The 19,665-nt window shown below is 37.8% G+C and overlaps 1 protein-coding gene across 8 annotated transcripts in view; it reads left to right on the forward strand.

The window, feature by feature from the left end:
• Positions 1-19,665, forward strand: part of WRN (WRN RecQ like helicase) — an 89,806-nt gene that overhangs the window by 57,622 nt on the left and 12,519 nt on the right. For all 8 annotated transcript variants that reach the window (XM_058173216.1, XM_058173220.1, XM_058173214.1 and 5 more), the window contains 13 exons: positions 698-872; positions 2,786-2,967; positions 4,501-4,602; positions 4,886-4,978; positions 6,444-6,591; positions 10,027-10,197; positions 10,278-10,372; positions 13,496-13,568; positions 14,785-14,861; positions 15,781-15,865; positions 16,669-16,781; positions 18,063-18,177; positions 18,867-19,001. In XM_058173216.1, the coding sequence (XP_058029199.1) occupies positions 698-872; positions 2,786-2,967; positions 4,501-4,602; positions 4,886-4,978; positions 6,444-6,591; positions 10,027-10,197; positions 10,278-10,372; positions 13,496-13,568; positions 14,785-14,861; positions 15,781-15,865; positions 16,669-16,781; positions 18,063-18,177; positions 18,867-19,001 (1,564 nt within the window). The remainder of the gene's footprint in view (positions 1-697; positions 873-2,785; positions 2,968-4,500; positions 4,603-4,885; positions 4,979-6,443; positions 6,592-10,026; positions 10,198-10,277; positions 10,373-13,495; positions 13,569-14,784; positions 14,862-15,780; positions 15,866-16,668; positions 16,782-18,062; positions 18,178-18,866; positions 19,002-19,665) is intronic.

Below are 19,665 nucleotides of genomic sequence, written 5' to 3' on the forward strand. Positions count from 1 at the left end.
GTTTATTACATTGTTCACCTTTCTTAGTTTCATATCTATTTAAAGTTTTCACTTGTTCTTATTATGACATTATATTTGTTCTTTTTACATTAATTTCTCTTTGATTCCAAATAACCTTTCATGTAGCATGATCATCCACAGATGGATCCATATGTTTTGATTTCAAATGCCCATCAAGTTTTTGTCAACTGAAGCTCCCACATAATTTTTTTTAATAAAATAAAGATTAATTTAGTTCTACAAATGCCTTGCAAATATTTCAGTCATATTATTAGTCAGTATTTTACCCATGTGATACGGAGGGAGAGAATGGCCTTGAGAGACAGAAGAAAGCTGCTGCCAAGGCAACAGATAGATAAAATAAACCTGAGTCTGGAGCAGAAATGCAATGTATGCAAATGTCTCAGACAAGACCCTGTTCACACAGAAATAAAGGGGGGGAAAGACACATTCAAACTTGTAAGATTCTGTTGCTATAACTTTACAATAAAATTAGGGTTAGGTTATATGAATTTAGTTTCCTAATTGGACCTATTGAAGGCCTGATATATGAACCTGTGTTTGAGAGAAAGGCAATTTTAAAGTAATGTAAATTGACATTGAGATTTATCATTGCCTAATCAGTTCATTAGCTATTCTAATAATTACTGGAAAAACCTAACATACAAATGATTTCTACTTATTTTTCTAATCTTAGGTCTACCTACGAATTTGAGGGCCCCACCATTGTTTACTGTCCATCAAGGAAGACTACTGAACAAGTAGCTGCAGAGCTAAGAAAATTAAATCTAGTTTGTGGTATATACCATGCTGGCATGGGAATCAAGGCAAGAAGAGATATTCACCATAAATTCATGAGAGATGAAATTCAGGTATGGAACCACTTCACTTGTATCTAGTTTAGGCAAATGAAATATACAGAAGAAGCTACTGAGCTACAAATAATCTTTTGGTACCATATAAATGTATTGTTTTCCTTTTCAAAATCAGGACCCACTACTTAATAAAGTTGATTATGAATGTCTTATTGAAGTTGATATATTAATTCTTTGCATATTTACCTGATAGTGTACTTGTCAACTCGCAAAGCATTTCTGGTCTGGTCTCGAGTTGCCTTATTGAATAAGACAATGCCTTATTGAATTCAACAATACTTCAGTGTTTTTATTCATAGGATCTGGCTAAATGTTTTTTCTAGCATTTTTAATTGATTATTTCAAAATTTTTGATGAAATATGAATAGTATAGTTACATATAGTTTTGAAGCAAAATAGGTTTGTATATTATTTACATCGGAGATATGCTATGTAAGTGCCAATAGTTTATGTTCAAACCTTGTTTTATGTAACCTTTAATTTATGTGGTTGTTTTTAAAGGTCATGACATTTATGCATATATTAATATTCTGAGTATAGTTCCCGTTTTTTAAAAACAGACAAACTAGTCAGTCTAACTAATATCAGGAAGTTTTGACATTTAATATAGAACTTCTGAGGGGTACCTTGAATCTGTTCAATTGATGGTCTATCTAATACAATTTTATTCATATTTTAGTCCATGATTTGGAATAACTTGGTCATATTTCATGTTTTAATCAAACCAGTGTGTGTGTGTGTGTGTGTGTGTGTGTGTGTGTGTGTGTGTGTGTAAACACATAAACCAATATGTATAGTGGTACTTTTTATGAAGTCATCTGAATTTTAGTATTTCTGCATAAATATCTAAACATGATCAAGCCCTAAAACTTCTGTGTTTCCCTGAAAATAAGACCTAACCAAAAAATAAGCCCTAGTATGATTTTTCAGGATGCTCGTAAAATAAGCCCAAGTTAAGATTGTCAGCCAGGTGGATGCATTTACTGTATTTTCCTGAAAAGAAGACCTAATCAGAAAATAAGCCCTAATGCGTCTTTTGGAGCAAAAATTAATATAAGACCTGGCCTTATTTTTGGGGGAATGTGGTACTGATAGATAGAGAACACATTAAGCAAATGAGTCTAAAACATTATACTTTTCATTTTATTTTTTGAGGAAAATGACCCAAAAGTATATAAAATATTTGTGTGTGGAAGCTTGAAACAGTTAAATCTATGCTACAATCGATCACTACAACTGAGTCTTTAACAGCTTACTTAAATGCTTGCTCCCCTCCCCAAGTCACTTCTTGACATTGCATGATATGTTTTGATTCTTGCAGACCTAAATGAGGTTCTCTCCCCAAATCAGGAAAGCAGATTCTGGTTGACTATTTAAAACAAGATTTAACCTCCCAAGAGCTTTTTTGACAGTGGGATTGTCAAACCCGGGAAATCAGAAGGTCCAGACAGTTTAAATGGGTATAAAGATTTATTGCAGGCTTAAACTCTCTAAAAGGATCTGACCTACTAAGGGTCCAAACAAATTGGCGATAGATAAGAATCACAGAATACTAACGTGAAGGGGCTTGAGACTGATGACATGTTTGACCCCGCTCTTGGCCTCAGCCTGGTCATCTCCTATACAGTTCAAATCACTGCATGTGTTTTCCTAGAAGATGAAACATTTGGGGGCACTTTAATTGGGATTCTTGTCCTCAGCAGTGGCATTTTAACGTATGTATTGGATTTAGTAAATAATATAAATGACTTGGAATTCAAATATTGTGTTTCTAAGCTGAGTCTGGCAAAGCATTGACAAATCATAGTATAAAAATACTCTATGCAGCTCAAACATTAATACTGAAAAGTGCTGAAAAGTATTGAGATGAATGTAACTTTGATATTGGGGATTTTGGTTCTTTTCTGCAGTGTATAGTCGCTACTATAGCCTTTGGAATGGGCATAAATAAAGCAGACATTCGGACAGTTATACATTATGGAGCCCCAAAGGAAATGGAATCATACTACCAGGAAATCGGAAGGGCTGGTCGTGATGGGCTTCCAGCCTCTTGCTATGCATTGTGGACTCCAGCTGACATGAGCTTCAATAGGTAAGTGCAATTCTGATTTGCTTTGTATGTATAAATATTAAAACAATAGATATAAAACCATGCTGAATATTTTAAACGTTTGCAAGTAGCCATTGTTTAGTAACTGCTTTGTTTAGTGACTGTTCACAATTATGAATGTGATGAAAAAGTAATATTGTGACCAATACTCACATTTACATCATTGGCAGATTTGTAAAGCAAATAAAAGCTGAAAACAGAAGGAAGACCGTACACGTTCCCATTTCATTTTCATTCCAGATCAATTCATAAATTTAATTCTTAATTCCATCCACTTTGTGAAAACTCCTTTTCACCCACATCCAAATGTTTTTATTCCAGTGGAAATTATTTTGCCTTTTCTCATTTAATCTTAATTTTGTTACTTACTTTTTGTGCAAGTGCATCTTTATTTCTTTATACCTTACATTGTATTTTTATTTCAGCATTTTTGTAACTTTATATGTATTTTTTTCATCCAGAGATTTACTTTTTCTACTAAGCATTGTAGAATGAGGTATTAATGAGGTATGAAACTAGGCAGTTTTATATCTCATTAACACAGCTCTTTTCATTCATGTAGCGCTCATAATGTAAATTGATTTTTGTGGCTCAAGCAGCTTCCATTTTTCTTTCTGTTCATTCTAATCTGCCTTGTACTTTTTCTGAGTTTTTTCTGCAGTTCTTTCTTTCATTCTTTCCTTTTCTTCCATGTCCTTCCCCCACCCCCAAAATCTATTCTTGACACTATGAAATGACAGCCTGTCCTTTGTTGAGAGCCTGTTATCTTTCTAGCCTTTACTAATTAACTTAATCATAAACAATAACAATTAAAATAAATCTTTTAAATTTATATTTATTCTTTTCCCATGAATGGGAAAGAATATGCCATGAATGGACTTCTGTTTAAAATATATATTTAAAATAAACTACCATTATTTTAAGGAGATACTCATGAAACAGGTTCTCTGAATGACCCCACTCATTATATACATTTAACATGTTTTAGTCCATCCACTTATGACACTTAACAGAATAATATTTAAGACAACACCTTTATTATATGGGCTTATTCTAAACCTGGTTCAAGGATTAGGAAATACAAAGTCCCTATACTCCCTTTATTCAGCCACTGCACTCCTCAAAATCTGAAAATAATCATACAATCATACATACATACATACATGTAAATAATACATCATACATGCCTTACTCTTTTCTTAGTTTCACAAATGTACAACATAATCTGCTTTTCTTTCTTTCTTTCCTTCATTTCATTTCTTAATTCACTCTCTTTATTATTTATCCCCCTCATTTTTCCAAGTCACAGTCTTCCATATGCTATGGCCACCACCATATCGATATATTCTTGCTATGTATATACCTGTAGCAAATTGATGATTGATGTTATATAACATCATACATTCCTATATATTGCCTGTTACATATTTATAATTGGGGGGAGGAAGGGAGCAGAAAAAAAATCAGATGACTTATCAGTATTTCAGGTTTTTTTCTATTCTTTTCCTTTTTAAGACACCTAATCAGTGAGATACCAGATGAAAACTTTCGCCTGTACAAACTGAAGATGATGGCCAAGATTGAGAAATATCTACGCTTAAACAGCTGCAGGCGAAGGTAGTCATTTATTTTGTACATTTTAGCAAGTGACAAACAGTAGCTTTCAGTAAAGCTAAGTGAAATTTTGAAAAGTCATTGAGGGTTCTATTGGATTTTTGCACTTGTACCATCAGTTTCATACTTTGAAAAAAATATGTCTGTCTCAGGATAATTCAAGGACAAATAATTAGCTCCTATGTGAATTAATTAATGATGATGATTTCAGCCCATTGTTTTCTTCAATGAATTTAACATGTACATTCTTGTTCTTTTATTTAATTCCCAACGTTCTCTTGGGCAGAATCATCTTGTCTCATTTTGAAGACAAACAACTCCGAAAGGCATCGACAGGTATCATGGGAACAGAAAAATGTTGTGATAATTGCAGATCGAGGTAAATGTTGCACCCAAAAGATTTAAAGTTTGGAACCACCTTTCCTCAGCAGATAAATGGATAATGTCTCTCTGCTAATGAAGTATTCTTAAACCATCATTACTTTTAACATAAACAATATATCAGTGTATGGTATACCATTCAGTCATTCACTGCCAAAAGTTAATTCACAGAATATAATTTTATTTTAGTTTCACTGTTATTATTTTACATTTATAATCTAAAGAATTAAGGTGCCAAAGTTAGATTTTCCATATTTTATTCTCACAATAAATTTGTGAGATCAGTTAATATAAGTCAGAGCTAGAATTATCTAGGGACATGAAAGTTTTTGAACCCATATTGTTGTTGTCTGATCTTACATTGGGCACCTACCCCATTTCATTCAAGCTTGAATTTCCTAATTTGGGGAAAATGCAGCTGACCAAACAGAAGACATGATAAAAGTTTATGAGGCTGCCTCAAGATTGCAATTAAATCACTCAGGCCTGGCACCCATCAACCCATGCATTGATAGCATTGCAATTAGAATATTGCAAAATATTCAATTTGAAGTTATCACTGAAAAGTGCCTAGATGCTTTCATTGGTATAGAATGACGTAGGTGGACATTCAACCAGTGCAAAATCCCTGGGTCCATATCCTGTCCGGATTGAAAGTTAATTACTGATTTTCAGTTGTTGGTGCGTCACTATTTACAGCCCTGAATTTTTTAGGCTTTATTGTTTGAGAGACAAGCAGAGATTGGTTTAGAAACCATTGGGCAATATTCTGCATCAATGCAATTATGGGGCAGAAGGAATATTTTTATTAGATGACATGAATGTATGAGTAGGAATGAGATGAGAATAAAGAAAAAGTGATTGGGATATTTGGAGACTAGTAACAAATGTGAAATATGTCTGCTTATAAAAATGTCTGCTTTTAAACAGTAATCTCAGAGTGACGAGACATTTAAATGTTTGTGTGTATAGTGTGTGTGTGTGTGTTTTTTGTGTTTGATGGCAAATTGAATGAAGTTTAACATTTGAACTTGAAAATAGAAAATAAAGTAATAACATTCTTAAGGATGAAAGAGAAATTAGAGAACATTGAAAATTGTAGAGATTTATATGGGAAAGATAATGGTACATCAACAAATGTAATTGAAACAAACATACTAATGTCCAAGAAAAATGATGAAATGAGAGTCATAATATTGTGAGAATATTGAAAAAGATAGGTTTGAAGGTATTTTACTAAGACTGTTGTGTCAAGAAGCATAAATAGGGTGAAGACTAATTTGCCCATTGGTCTTGATGACATCAGTGATTAGAAAAGAAGCATTTTCTAGGTTGCTTTTCCAATTATGTGAGGTTGTAATGTTAATGATTTGACTGTGTATACCTGTATAAGAAAGGGAAAAATACCCACCCACCAAATTTTTTTGATGCCAGTTATAAACAATGTATACATTTTGATGCAGTTCTAGGAACATTCATTGTGCTCCGGTAATTAACCCTCAACACATTTTTGAAGATTTTGGTCCGCAAGCATGCAAACTGATGTCTGCAGTATCTGTTTTAAAGGAGAGATTTGGCATGGGGGTTCCAATATTGTTTCTCAGAGGATCTGTAAGTATGGTAAATTGATGCAAATTTGGTAATGCTGTTTGCATGGTAGTGGGGCAAATGGTGGGTCTGGGAGTGCAAGCATTCTAGGATTTTCTACTTCTTATGAATTCAGTATTATTCATTACATATGAAAGAACAAGCTCTGTGCTACTTACTGTGGTAACAGAAAGTTTGTGAGTTAAAGAGTATACATTTATTTATTTATTTATTTATTTATTTATTTATTTATTTATTTTATTAGATTTCTAGACCACCCTTCTCCCGAAGGACTCAGGGCGATGTACAGCCAAGATAAAAATAAACAATGTACAATTAAAAACAAATTTTTTAAAAAAATACATAAGATTATGTCCCATTCCTTTATTTGCTAAATATTCACAAACTTTCTTTCACAACTTTTGTGCATTCTGTAGAGCTTTCATATTTGACTAAATGTTGTTTTAATTTTAATAAATACAATATATGTTTTACTTTTCACCTTTTTATCTGCCCTACCATAGGACAGATTAAGTGAAATAATGCTATCATCTCTCATGTCCTCTCTTGGCATTCCATAATCCAGCTTTTGTGCTCCCCCCCCCATGTGCACTGGGTATGGTTTCAAATAAAACCCTGCTTTATTTGATTTCTTGCCAGTTTTCTTTTCTAAAAATACTATGTATGACTGAGAGCCCTTTCTATTAGCAGTCTATAGTATATAAGTAAAGGTAAAAGTTCCCCTTGCACATATGTGCTAGTTGTTGCCGACTCTAGGGGGCGGTGCTCATCTCCGTTTCAAAGCCAAAGAGCCAGTGCTGTCCGAAGACATCTCTGTGGTCATGTGGCCGGCATGACTCAATGCCAAAGGCGCACGGACTGCTGTTACCTTCCCACCAAAGGTGATCCCTATTTTTTCTACTTGCATTTTTATGTGCTTTCGAAACTGCTAGGTTGGCAGAAGCTGGGACAAGTAACGGGAGCTCACCCCGTTACATGGCAGCACTAGGGATTCGAACCGCCAAGCTGCCGACCTTTCAATCGACAAGCTCAACATCCTAGCTCCTGAGCCACCGCGTCCCTCTATAGTATATAGCAGTACTAAAAAGTATAAAAATCACTTTGAATAGTCAGAAAGTGCTGTGGCAATACTTCCTTCTATTAGTTATTTAAGGTAGGTCATTCAGTATGTATGAAATTGGCTATTTTAAGAGCTACTCACTGTTTCATTCAACTGAAATTGAAAAACGCCTTAGGAAAAGAATTAATTTTCAGTTAATCTTCTGTATTAACCGTAGAATATGTCAGAAAGTTTCTTCTGCAGTTATGGTTTAAGAAACTGTTTTAATTATTATAACAGGAAACTATACTTTTGCTTTTTATGTTTTATTGAATATTTACTGAATAAATAATAATTACTGAATAATTAACAGTATTTCAGATGTAAAGTCTACTATATTATTCTATGTAGCTTTTATTTGTATGTATAACAAGTATTTAATGGTTTGATAATAATAAGATAATTAGAAATGTCCTTTACAAAGCATATGTCCAGATATAAATAGTTTACACCACATTCACCCATGGTTTGTGAAGAATTGTTTTATCATCAGCTTTGTTCAACCTAGTAGACTTTAGGTAAAAATAAGCACAGGTGTGTTCCTAAACAAGTTTCAAGTGAGTCACCAGAGAGATCAGATTTCACCTGTTATTTGAAATTTGAATCCATCTTCAGTGGTGATCAAATTCTCTTGGGAACTTTCAAATTAAAAAGTTGCCTCAGCTGAAATCCTACACTATCCCTATTAAGACAAGGAAGGTTTAAAACTTTTAAAATATGGCTTCTGCAGTTGTGAGATTTTTTGTTTGTTTCATTTTGAGGATGCCAATTTCCAACACTTTGTGTTTGTGGACATGTGAAATGATGCATATCATTCTATTACGGCCCCAAATTGAGTTACAAACCAGAGCAAAAATAATGGAACAAGTCCAAGAGAAAGATATTAACAGAGAAAATAATAACTACATGAAAGTGATATCCATCTGGCATCTCTCCAGCAACTAAATGCTCTTTGTTCCAGCCGAAACCTCTAATGAAGGTAGAACAGGGGTCTCCAACCTTGGCAACTTTAAGACTTGTGGACTTCAGCTCCCAGAATTCCTCAGCCAGCTTTGCTTAAAGTCTTAAAGTTGCCAAGGTTGGAGACCCCTGAGGTAGAATACGGATACTTCATCTTCCCTATGCATAGCCTGATCAAAAATTTGATCTTGGAGCATCTGGAGAGATGGTGCAAAGGATTGTTGGGAGAATAGGTCATCAAACACATCAAGCTCTCGCTACTCCTTTTTAACATTTCATCCATAGGTTACCAATAGGATACAATCCATACAAAACGTGAAAGAGCATTAACATACTTTGCCCAGTAACTAAGAGATACTGGTTATTTCTAGTCAAACTGATACCATACTTTCTAAAATTGAAATTTTAAGTCATGATTTCAAATGCCTTGAATACGTAAGTTAACACTGTCAAAAAGGGGAGAAGGGAGAAAGAATAATGTGGCCAAGTGGCATTTGTAGTAGTCTACAAATTCACCAAAGGGATTTTTATAGTGAAAATGCTGCAGTACAAAATGTGCTTCTGGTAAACAGGATTCAAATAGATAACCATACTGTCCTTGCTCAAGACTTTAGCAAAGTCATTAACAATCCAGGGAATAAAATGACGAGAGGCATATTCTGTTGAGTAGACTACGTTTTTGTCCCAGTTTAGCCCAAGGTTTGAGATGCAGAATTTTCCTTATCCGGGTACAGTTGAGTAGACAAAGCAAAAACCATTCCCTGATCCAACTGAAGATTTGAGGATTCCTGAAGATATAAACATAGAGTTGTTGGGGGGGTGGGAGGGGAAGAGAGAAGGTTGTGTCACAAAAATTGTTTCAGTGCCTTTGCTTTTAGGATCCAGTTTCTTAAAATCTGATCTGCCGCCTTATTCTTCCAGTTAGGCTAAGCATATTAATAGTTAAATATACAATTTTTCATTTCAGATAATCTTTTCTTTAAAAAAAAAAGCTTAGATAAAAAACAAATTTGCCTCCAGTGATGTATTTTGAATTGATTTTAATCTATTTTATTCCTATTTTAAATTTAGCCTATATTGGAAAAGAGGTCTTCCTTTCCAGAAAGTATCAATATAAATATATAAACCCTTACGCAACTCCTTTTTCCAAAGAAATCTAATACAGCTTGTTTACCTTTAATCACACTGGTTCTCTGTGAACAGGCAGTCCTTTTCTGTATATTAGAAAGATGTATATTTCTTGATGGGATAATGGAAAGGCTGCATTGTTAAGTGATGACTGTATAGAATTGTGCAGAAGCAAATAGAGAATTATGCCTTTTAAATACTGTATTCTTGAGTGTATTACTAGCCTTTTTTGTTTTTTTGTTTTAAACCAGTCTTCTAAGCGTCTCCCAGACAATTTTCGGAGTTATGCTCTGTTTGGAAGTGGGAAGGATTGGCCAGAGCACTCGTGGAAGGCATTGGGCCGACGTCTCATGCTTGAGGGTTTTCTTAAAGAAGTTTCTGGTCAAAACAAGTTTGCAGTCATGTGCATGCTTACTGAGAAGGTAGGTTTGTAGCCATCAAAGTGCTCAGTTAAGTGACAATTTGGGGCATCAGTGTATTAAGTAATTTGTTTTGCTCTCAGGGTAAAGATTGGCTCAGTAAATCAAGAAAAGGGCAGGAGCAAAGCCTTTTACTTCCATCTGATGAGGAACTATGCTTAAAGAAACCTACTCCAAGGTGATTATATCTTCTGATTCTGAAGTGCGTGCATTTCAAGCCATACTGTCAGTCTGTCCAGGAGACGTTTTGTTTTGTTTTGTTTTGTTTCTAGATTAGTCAAAATTTCTGGATTTTACAATTCTCAGAATCCTTTGCCAGCCAAAGTAATATATTTTGTGCTTTCAAATCTCTGGATATTTAGGGTTGAATGTTTTTCCAAGGTTGCTAGTTAAGAATTAGATTTTATTTATTTATTTATTTATTTATTTATTTATTTATTTATTCAAATTTATATACCGCCCTATCTCCCGAAGGACTCAGGGCGGTTCACAGGCACATAAAACATGTATATACAATTAAAATAACTATTAAAAAACTTATTCTAATGCCAAATATTAAAAATATAAATATAAATCTTAAAACCAAATTTAAAACCCCTATAAATTTAAAATCTACGAATTTAAAATCTAAGCCAGTCCTGCACAGATGAATAAATGCGTCTTGAGCTCACGACGGAAGGTTCGGAGGTCCGGAAGTTGACGGAGTCCTGGGGGGAGTTCGTTCCAGAGGGTGGGAGCCCCCACAGAGAAGGCCCTTCCCCTGGGCGTCGCCAGACAACACTGCCTAGCTGACGGCACCCTGAGGAGTCCCTCTCTGTGAGAGCGCACGGGTCGGTGAGAGGTATTTGGTAGCAGTAGGCGGTCCCGTAGATAACCCGGCCCTATGCCATGGAGCGCTTTAAAGGTGGTTACCAGGACCTTGAAGCGCACCCGGAAGGCCACAGGTAGCCAGTGCAGTCTGCGCAGGATAGGTGTCATACGAGAGCCCCGAGGGGCTCCCTCTATAACCCGCGCAGCCGCATTCTGAACTAACTGCAGTCTCCGGATGCCCTTCAAGGGGAGCCCCATGTAGAGAGCATTGCAGTAATCCAGGCGAGACGTCACGAGGGCGTGAGTGACCGTGCATAGGGCATCCCGGTCAGAAAGGCGAACTGGCGCACCAGGCGAACCTGGTAAAAGCTCTCCTGGAGACGGCCAAATGATCTTCAAAGACAGCCGTGCATCCAGGAGGACGCCCAAGTTGCGCACCCCTTCCATCGGGGCCAATGACTCGCCCCCAACAGTCAGCCGAGGACTCAGCTGACTGTACCGGGATGCCGGCATCCACAGCCACTGTGTCTTGGAGGGATTGAGCTTGAGCCTGTTTCTCCCCATCCAGACCCATACGGCCTCCAAACACCGGGACAACACTTCGATAGCTTCGTTGGGGTGGCCCGGTGTGGAAAAGTACAGCTGGGTGTCATCAGCGTACAGCTGGTACCTCACACCGAAGCCACTGATGATCTCACCCAGCGGCTTCATATAGATGTTGAACAAAAGGGGCGAGAGGATCGACCCCTGCGGCACCCCACAAGTGAGGCGCCTCGGAGCCGACCTCTGCCCCCCCGTCAACACCCTCTGCGACCAATCGGAGAGATAGGAGGAGAACCACCGATAAACGGTGCCTCCCACTCCCAATCCCCCCAACCGGCGCAGCAAGATACCATGGTTGATGGTATCAAAAGCCGCTGAGAGGTCTAACAGGACCAGGGCAGAGGAACATCCCCTATCCCTGGCCCTCCAGAGATCATCCACCAACGCGACCAAAGCCGTCTCAGTGCTGTAACCGGGCCGGAAGCCGGACTGGAACGGGTCTAGATAGACAGTTTCATCCAGGTGTAAGGGAAACTGATATGCCACCATACTCTCTACAACCTTCGCCGCGAAGGTTGGAGACCGGACGATAATTACCTAAAACAGCCGGGTCCAGGGAAGGCTTCTTGAGGAGGGGTCTCACCACCGCCTCTTTCAAGGCGGTCGGGAAGACTCCCTCCACCAAAGAAGCGCTTGTAATTGCCTGGAGCCAGCCTCGTGTCACCTCCTGAGTGGCCAGCACCAACCAGGAGGGGCACGGGTCCAGTAAACACGTGGTGGCATTCAACCTACCCAACAACCTGTCCATGTCCTCGGGAGCCACAGGGTCAAACTCATCCCATAAAATGTCACCAAGACCGCCCTCCGCCGTCTCACCCGCGTCACTACAATTCTGGTCCAGACCATCCCGAAGCTGAACGATTTTATCGTATAGATAACCGTTAAACTCCTCAGCACGTCCCTGCAACGGGTCATCCCGCTCCCCCTGATGTAAGAGGGAGCGAGACACCTGAAACAGGGCGGCTGGGCGGTTATCTGCCGATGCAATGAGGGAGGAGGCGTAGCTACGCCTCGCTTCCCTCAATGCCACTAGGTAAGTCCTAGTATAGGACTTCACTAGTGTCCGATCAGCTTCCGAACGGCTAGACCTCCAAGAACTCTCTAGGCGTCTTCTCTGGCGCTTCATCCCTCGCAGCTCCTCGGAGAACCAAGGAGCCGGTTGGGACCTGCGCCGGGTCAGAGGCCGCAAAGGCACGTTCCCAGGCCGCAACAAGTTCCTCAGCCGAGCCGTGAGCCAGACCCTCAGGAAATGGCCCAAGCTCCATCCGGAACCCCTCCGGGTCCATCAGGCGCCTGGGACGGAACCAACGTATCGGCTCCGTCTCCCTGCGGTGGGGAATAGCGGTCAGAAAGTCCAGGCGAAGAAGAGAGTGATCTGACCATGACAGAGGTTCAATGACTATTTCCTTCAAGTCCAGATCTCTCAACCACTGACCAGAGACAAAAATCAAGTCCAGAGTGCCATCCCCAATGTGAGTAGGGCCATCAACTACTTGGGTCAGGTCCAAGGCCGTCATGGAAGCCATGAACTCCCGAGCTGCCGTCGATGACAAATATTTATTTGTAAATATTGTGACAAAAATTAGACAGTGTAACTAAGTAGTTGCTACCTTCTTTAACATGTTGAGCTTTATATTGTGTGAACGTAGTACATTTAAACCCATAGCTCTTTTGCCTGGGTATATGCAGAATTAATTTGATTGTAGCCATCTCTTTTTCTGTTTTGAGCTCAGCTTGTGTTTTGAACTTTGCACTGCTTCCAAGTTGCTTGAGATAATATGCTTCAAATTCAGAATTGGTTGAATCGGAATGCTTTGCAAAGAATGTTTACTGTGGGATTGTTTTTTGCTTTCAGGAGGTCTAAATTCCTTTATCTTCCCCTTTGCAGTAATAAACAAATCTCTGCAGAAGCAGGACATATTTCCAGTGCTGGGTTACCTCTGTCAACACTCAGGAAACAGGTCTGTGTTATATCAGAGATACATCTTTTCTGGTAACCTAGAGATATTATCTCTTAGTCAGAGGCAGTAGCAGCATGAATAGCATAGATTATACATAACAGATCTATCATAGAGGAATTATTGTTAGACAAGTTCCTTATGGAAACAAAATTGCTGAATTTAGAAATGGTTGAAAGAGCTTTACTGAAACTATTTTCCTGATAGCTGCATGCATTCCTCCAGTTGGAGGAAAAATCTGGTAGAATAAATTAATCAGTTGAAATCAGTGTTCTTGTGGGTTTGAGATGAAATGTGTCTGGTATATAGATGATCAGAGGAATCTAGCATATTTGTTAATTGTGAGTTAAAATTGAAGCTACCTGATAAAATGAACCATAGTTCTGTAAGATACTATTGAAAGAAGAAATGTTATTTGTGACAAAAGAAAGTAAATGACAAATTACTTGTGAGATTCATTAAAGAACAATGTTTCATTATAAAATCAGCAGTAAGCATTTATTACAGATCTGTGTAGCTCACTGTAAACAGTAATAAGAACATAAAAGAAATAATTAAAAGCCACATCCAGAAAACAGTGACCAGCCAACAGTTCCCAGTCTTTGGGCTACAGTTTCATCTGATTAGAGTGCTTGGTGAAAGAACCAGCAGTTTAAGGCCTTCCAGGAGGCAAAAAAAATTAAGGCCTGCTGGAATTGTGGGGAGGATATTTCACAGAGCAGGCATCAGAAAGCCAGATGAAATTGTACAAAATCCAGTTGATCTAAAAAAGATATATGTACATCTTTATTTCTGGTTCCTCAATAAAAGGGGTAGAAAAATCAGTAACATGTTGAAATAAGGATTTACACTCAGAACTTTAAACTAGTTAGGTTCTGAAATGATGCTGGCTTTCATTCTTATCCAAGAAGTCAAGAGGCTGTTCTGTATTTTGTCTTGGATGATGCCAACTGTGGCTACATTGGCATTTTTGCTGAACTGTAACATAATTAGTTTTATATTATATTTAGTTCAGTATTATCTTTACATTTCTCCACTCTTCAAAATAATGCTTCCTGTTATTGAAACCCAAGCAAACTGTGGTGATGTGATTTGTCCTAATCCTGTTAAATTACTTGTAAAGTTATATATTCTTAAAACTTTTGTATTTAAATGTATCCAAAAAACATTATAAGATGCATATCCATTTTCTCTTTTTTTTAATTTTACGTTACTGAAGAACACTCCTCTGCATGAAATGTTTTCCTATTCAGAAATTAGTAAGAGGTCCAGCCAAAGTATACTTTCAGATAAAAGGTATTTCTGAAAATAATATTTGTTTTTCTTTTTCTGTAGTTTTTTTTTTTTTTTGTATCTCTTCATATTAATGTTTGTGAGAATGTTGGGTGGATAGAAGTTGGAATACTCTATAATACATTTGTACGGTATTTGCTGATGCTACTGTCACCAATTTAAATTTAGGAATGTCTTTTTCACTGAATATCTTTAAAATGTGGTAATTTTCCCAGAGAAACAAAATATGTAGGTTTCTTGTGGAAAGATTAATAGCAGCATCTATTTCTCCAGCATGTGCCATAAGCATGTCTTTCATACTTGATCCAATAAGTCCGTGATGGTGAACCTATGGCACTCATGCCACAGGTGGCACGCATAGCCATATCGGTGGGCACGTGAGCTCATTTTTGGGCCTTCTGGCCCACCAGAAGTAGGGAAACAAGCTGTTTCCTGCCTCCGAAGGGCCTGGGGAGGAGGCCTGTTTTTCTCTCTCATCTGGCTCCAGAGCCTCTCTATGAGTCTGGGGAGGGCAAAAACGGCCTTCCCCACCCCTTCTGGAGGCCAGAAACGGCCCATTTTCCAACTTCTGGTTGGACAGAAAGTGACTTTTTTGCTCTCCCCGGTCTCTCTAGGAGTCCCTCCCCAGACTCGTAGAGAGGCTCTGGAGCCAGGTGAGAGAAAAACAGGCCTACTGGGCCATTGCATGCCAGGAGCGGGGGGGGGGTCGCATGCACAGGGGCAGGGCGCATAGAATTATGGGTGTGGGCACGCGCACGCGCAATCCCCTGCTCCCCCTCCTGGCACGCGATGGCAAAAAGATTAGCCATCACTGCAATAAGCATTTCACAAGGCTTTTGGTTTCCTCATTCATTGGCCCCTTCTAGGAAAATGCAAGCGTTTATGTGCTCGTATTTGCTCTTATTTGTTTTTCTTTCAATAGTAGTGGCCCTGTGCAGTTATCACTGTCTTGCACTTCTCTGAGTGATACAGAAACTGTTATATCTAAAAGGGAGAAGGAATTGCAGGTTAGTATACCCAGTGTTTGGTGATTAGATTCATATGGGAACCAGGTTTTTTTTCATGATAATAGAAATCATAATGAATGGATTGATTTAATTTTAATCAAAGTGAAAACTAACTCATATCTCACTGGGCATTTGTTGATCCCTGTTTCTTTTGTCAAAATGCAGAAAATATTATTACACTGTTGTGCTATGATTTCTGCTGCTTTGGAAGATTGTTGCAATATCATGGCACAGATATAAAGGGACACTGCTTTCATCATGCTAATCTGTTTGACTCCCTCAGGATGGCATCTGAGTAAGACTTAATAGTTTGGAAGAGAGGAGAGTAATGATTCTGAACGATGTACTCACATCTAAGAAAGATAGTTTGGCATAGTGGTTAAAGGCCTCAGGCTAGAAACCGTGAATTCTAATCCCACTTCAAGCATGAAACCATTTGGTTGACCTTGGGCCAGTCATTCTCTCTTAGTTCTAGGAAGAAGGATAAGCCACTTTTGAAAATATTGCCAGAAAACTCCAGGGACTTGCCTAGGCAGTTGCCGGGAGGCAAGTCTAATTCAGAGGCACAAAGGCCTACATTTAAAAATGCCATTCTAGATGCGACATTCCATTCTGAATTAAAATGAAAGAGTGCTCCCGATAGATAGCCTACTTCTTGTTTCTTGTTTATATTTGCATCCTTTTTTTTTAAATAAAAAGACATCTTTTAAATGGAGTAGCAAGTTTGTTTATTGGTATTTTTAAAAGAATATTGCCTTTTCATTTCAGTGCAATAATTTGTAAACATTTTTTGTTTCTTTTAGACTGTACTTTATGGCAAATTAGTGGCAGCCAGGCAGAAACTTGCCAGTGAAAAAGATATCCCTCCAGCTGTGCTTGCAACAAATAAAGTGCTGGTTGATATGACTCTGATAAGGTATGAATTTTCATTGAAGTGAGTGAATGAATCTCATTTGATACATGTTGGAGAATAGGAATCATTTTGCTTGGGAAACGTCAGGGGTTCTCATCTCCTAAAATATTAAATGAATTTGTATGAATTCATCTTCCCACTCCACCCCATGAATAAATTAATAATTTCATTAGAGTTAGGATTGAATAATAAATTAAACCATTTGTTTCCATCCTAACTCAAACTTACAATCATCAAAACTGAGAACATATTGGGTTTTTTTTAAAGCTTTTTTCTTGCCACACAACAGCCTTCATTTGCTCAACAAAATTGTTATCTTCCTTTTTCTTGACCTGCTGGGAATGACTTGTCCCAGTTTGAGAATTCCTGAACTAAGTAATTATCCCCAAAAATAAAAAAATCTTTGACCACAATATAACAGAAAGTGGGGAAATGAGTTTATATATCACAAGCATTGATGGCTTGTCTTATCATTTTCACCTTTAGCTCTACAGAATTTACTTTGTGTCTCTAACTGGAGAATTATTACAATGATTTCCAAACATTTTAGATTTTTCATGTTTATCTCATGCAGTTGCTCTTGACTAATGAGAATTTAGATCCACCTGTTTTGATAACATTTCAAATAATTAGAATGGTTTTTTTTAACATTTCATCCTTTTAAATCTATTCAAATGATTCACACTGGCACAAGTTTGGAAATTTTGCTTTACTTTAGCAAATGTGCTTGAGATCAGTAGCCTTAATTTGATGCCAATTTTACACCATAACTGCATTTATTAAATTTGCCACCTTGGGATTTGTTCTGAAAAGTAAAAAAGATTTAAATTCCATAAAATAAATAATAAAATACCAAAATTATCCTAAATATTAATTTAAATTTCATTTTGCAATAATATTATAGGTAAAATAAAAGGTGGTCAAGCAGACCAGAAGCCAGTAATCTTACTCTTACTGGCAGTGAAACATTGCATAATGTTAATACACTATTCATAGTGAAACTGTGGTTAGGCATTGGTCAGCTGTGATCCATTCACACAATATTCACATCTGCGTATGCTTGAATTCTCCCTAAAATAATTACAGTGTTATATATGTAACTTTGGAATGGATTGTAAATTTTGCTAGCTTATCTAGGTTGTAATTTCTGTTTTCAGGTTCTTCAGCAAGTACTTTCATATTCTCCCTCCTTCTGCATCTTTTTTTTTTCCTTTTTACCTTCATATATCAAACTTAAAATAATAAAATCATAGAATGTCTGTAACAGCTGTAACATTTTTTCAGGCCTACAACTGTGGAAATTATGAAGAGAATTGATGGCATTTCTGAAGCAAAATCTACCATGTTGTCTCCTCTTCTAAACATAATCAAGGAATTCTCCCAGGCAAATAACTTACAGGTCAGATATCATTAAATTCAATTAAACAGTTAATTTTTTAATTTTTAAGAAGGAGACCCAATGTCATGTTTGACATACCTCTGCTTGGAACATGTGTAATTATAGTCTATGCCCAGATCAAACAGATGTTTTAGTCCAAACATGTAACATGGAACTAGCTGTTCAGTACAAGGATGTTTTATATACAGGTACTCCTCACTTAACAACCACAATTGAGCCTGGAATTTTGGTCATATTGTAGTTGTTAAGTGAGTCACTATGTGACCTTCCTGGGTTTTATGACCGTTTTAACAACAGTTGCAAAGTGACTCATTGTGGCTGTTAAATGAATTATGTGGTTGTTAAGCAAATCCATTTTTCTGAATGGGTGCTTTTTGTCAGAAACCAGCAAAAAAATTGCAAATCTCTCTGCAACCAGTGTAAAATGCAAGCCTATTGCCAAGCGCCCAAAATCTGGTCATGGGACTCCGGGGGAGGGTTGATGCAGGAGTGAAGCATTCAAAGATGCGTTGTAAGTAGTAGCTTTTGGGTTGCCATCATAACTTTCAACATTTGTTAAGTGACTGGTCATTAAGTGAGGATTATCTGTATCCCACCTTCCTTCCTAGTGTTGTTTATTCCTTTGTTCAGTGATGTTCTTCAGTGTTTCAGGTTTTTTAAAAAATAACAGTTTCTGTGATGCTCTGCAGACAGACATCTTTAAGAATTCTGGAATGAGAGATCAGCCAGATGCAGTTCTTCAGGTGGACAGTCAATACAACCCCCCAACAAAATCAGAAGAACATAAAACTTACTCATCATTTCAAGATAATAGTAGGTCCATGGTAAGCTTTTTAACGTCTCCTTATATGCAAAGCTACAGTTCTTTATTGGGTTGCAGTCTATCAAAATAATTCAATTTAAAGGAATAAATAGCTGACTACTGCTTATGTGCTACATCTTGTTGGTTCATGATGATCTGTATTGAAACTTACTTTGAATTGGTCTTCTTTTGCTGTTTCAAGGCAGAATGATGAGCTAAATGAAGTTCCCCTTATAAGCTATGGAAGAAGACCCTTTTCTGCTAATGGCTGTGTTCTGTAGGAGGCAACATATGAGGGAGGAGTCATGGATGGGACTATTTCGTTTTGTTTTTCATTCTGTCTCCCTTTTTTCTTTTTCTTTTGTTTTCTCATCCAGTAAACTGGATTTCAATATAGGGATAGAGTACCTGAAGCCCAAATAAATGAGTTGTGAATAATAATAACAATGTTATAGGCAGTCCCTCAACATACAACCACAATTGGGACCAGAACTTCCACTGCAGTTGTTAAGTGGAGCTTACTAAGCATGTCCAAGATGGCATCACTCCGCTGAACGGGGGAGCGGTGGTGGGCCTTTTCGGGCCTCGACCGGTCGGGGGGGGGGCTTTGTAACATCTTGGGGCCCCCGCCCTGATGGAGGAAGATCCAGTCACTCGGAGGATGGGTGACTTGGTGCTGGGCGACT

This window comes from Ahaetulla prasina, chromosome 2, assembly GCF_028640845.1.
Source record: "Ahaetulla prasina isolate Xishuangbanna chromosome 2, ASM2864084v1, whole genome shotgun sequence".
Classification (NCBI taxonomy): domain Eukaryota; kingdom Metazoa; phylum Chordata; class Lepidosauria; order Squamata; family Colubridae; genus Ahaetulla; species Ahaetulla prasina.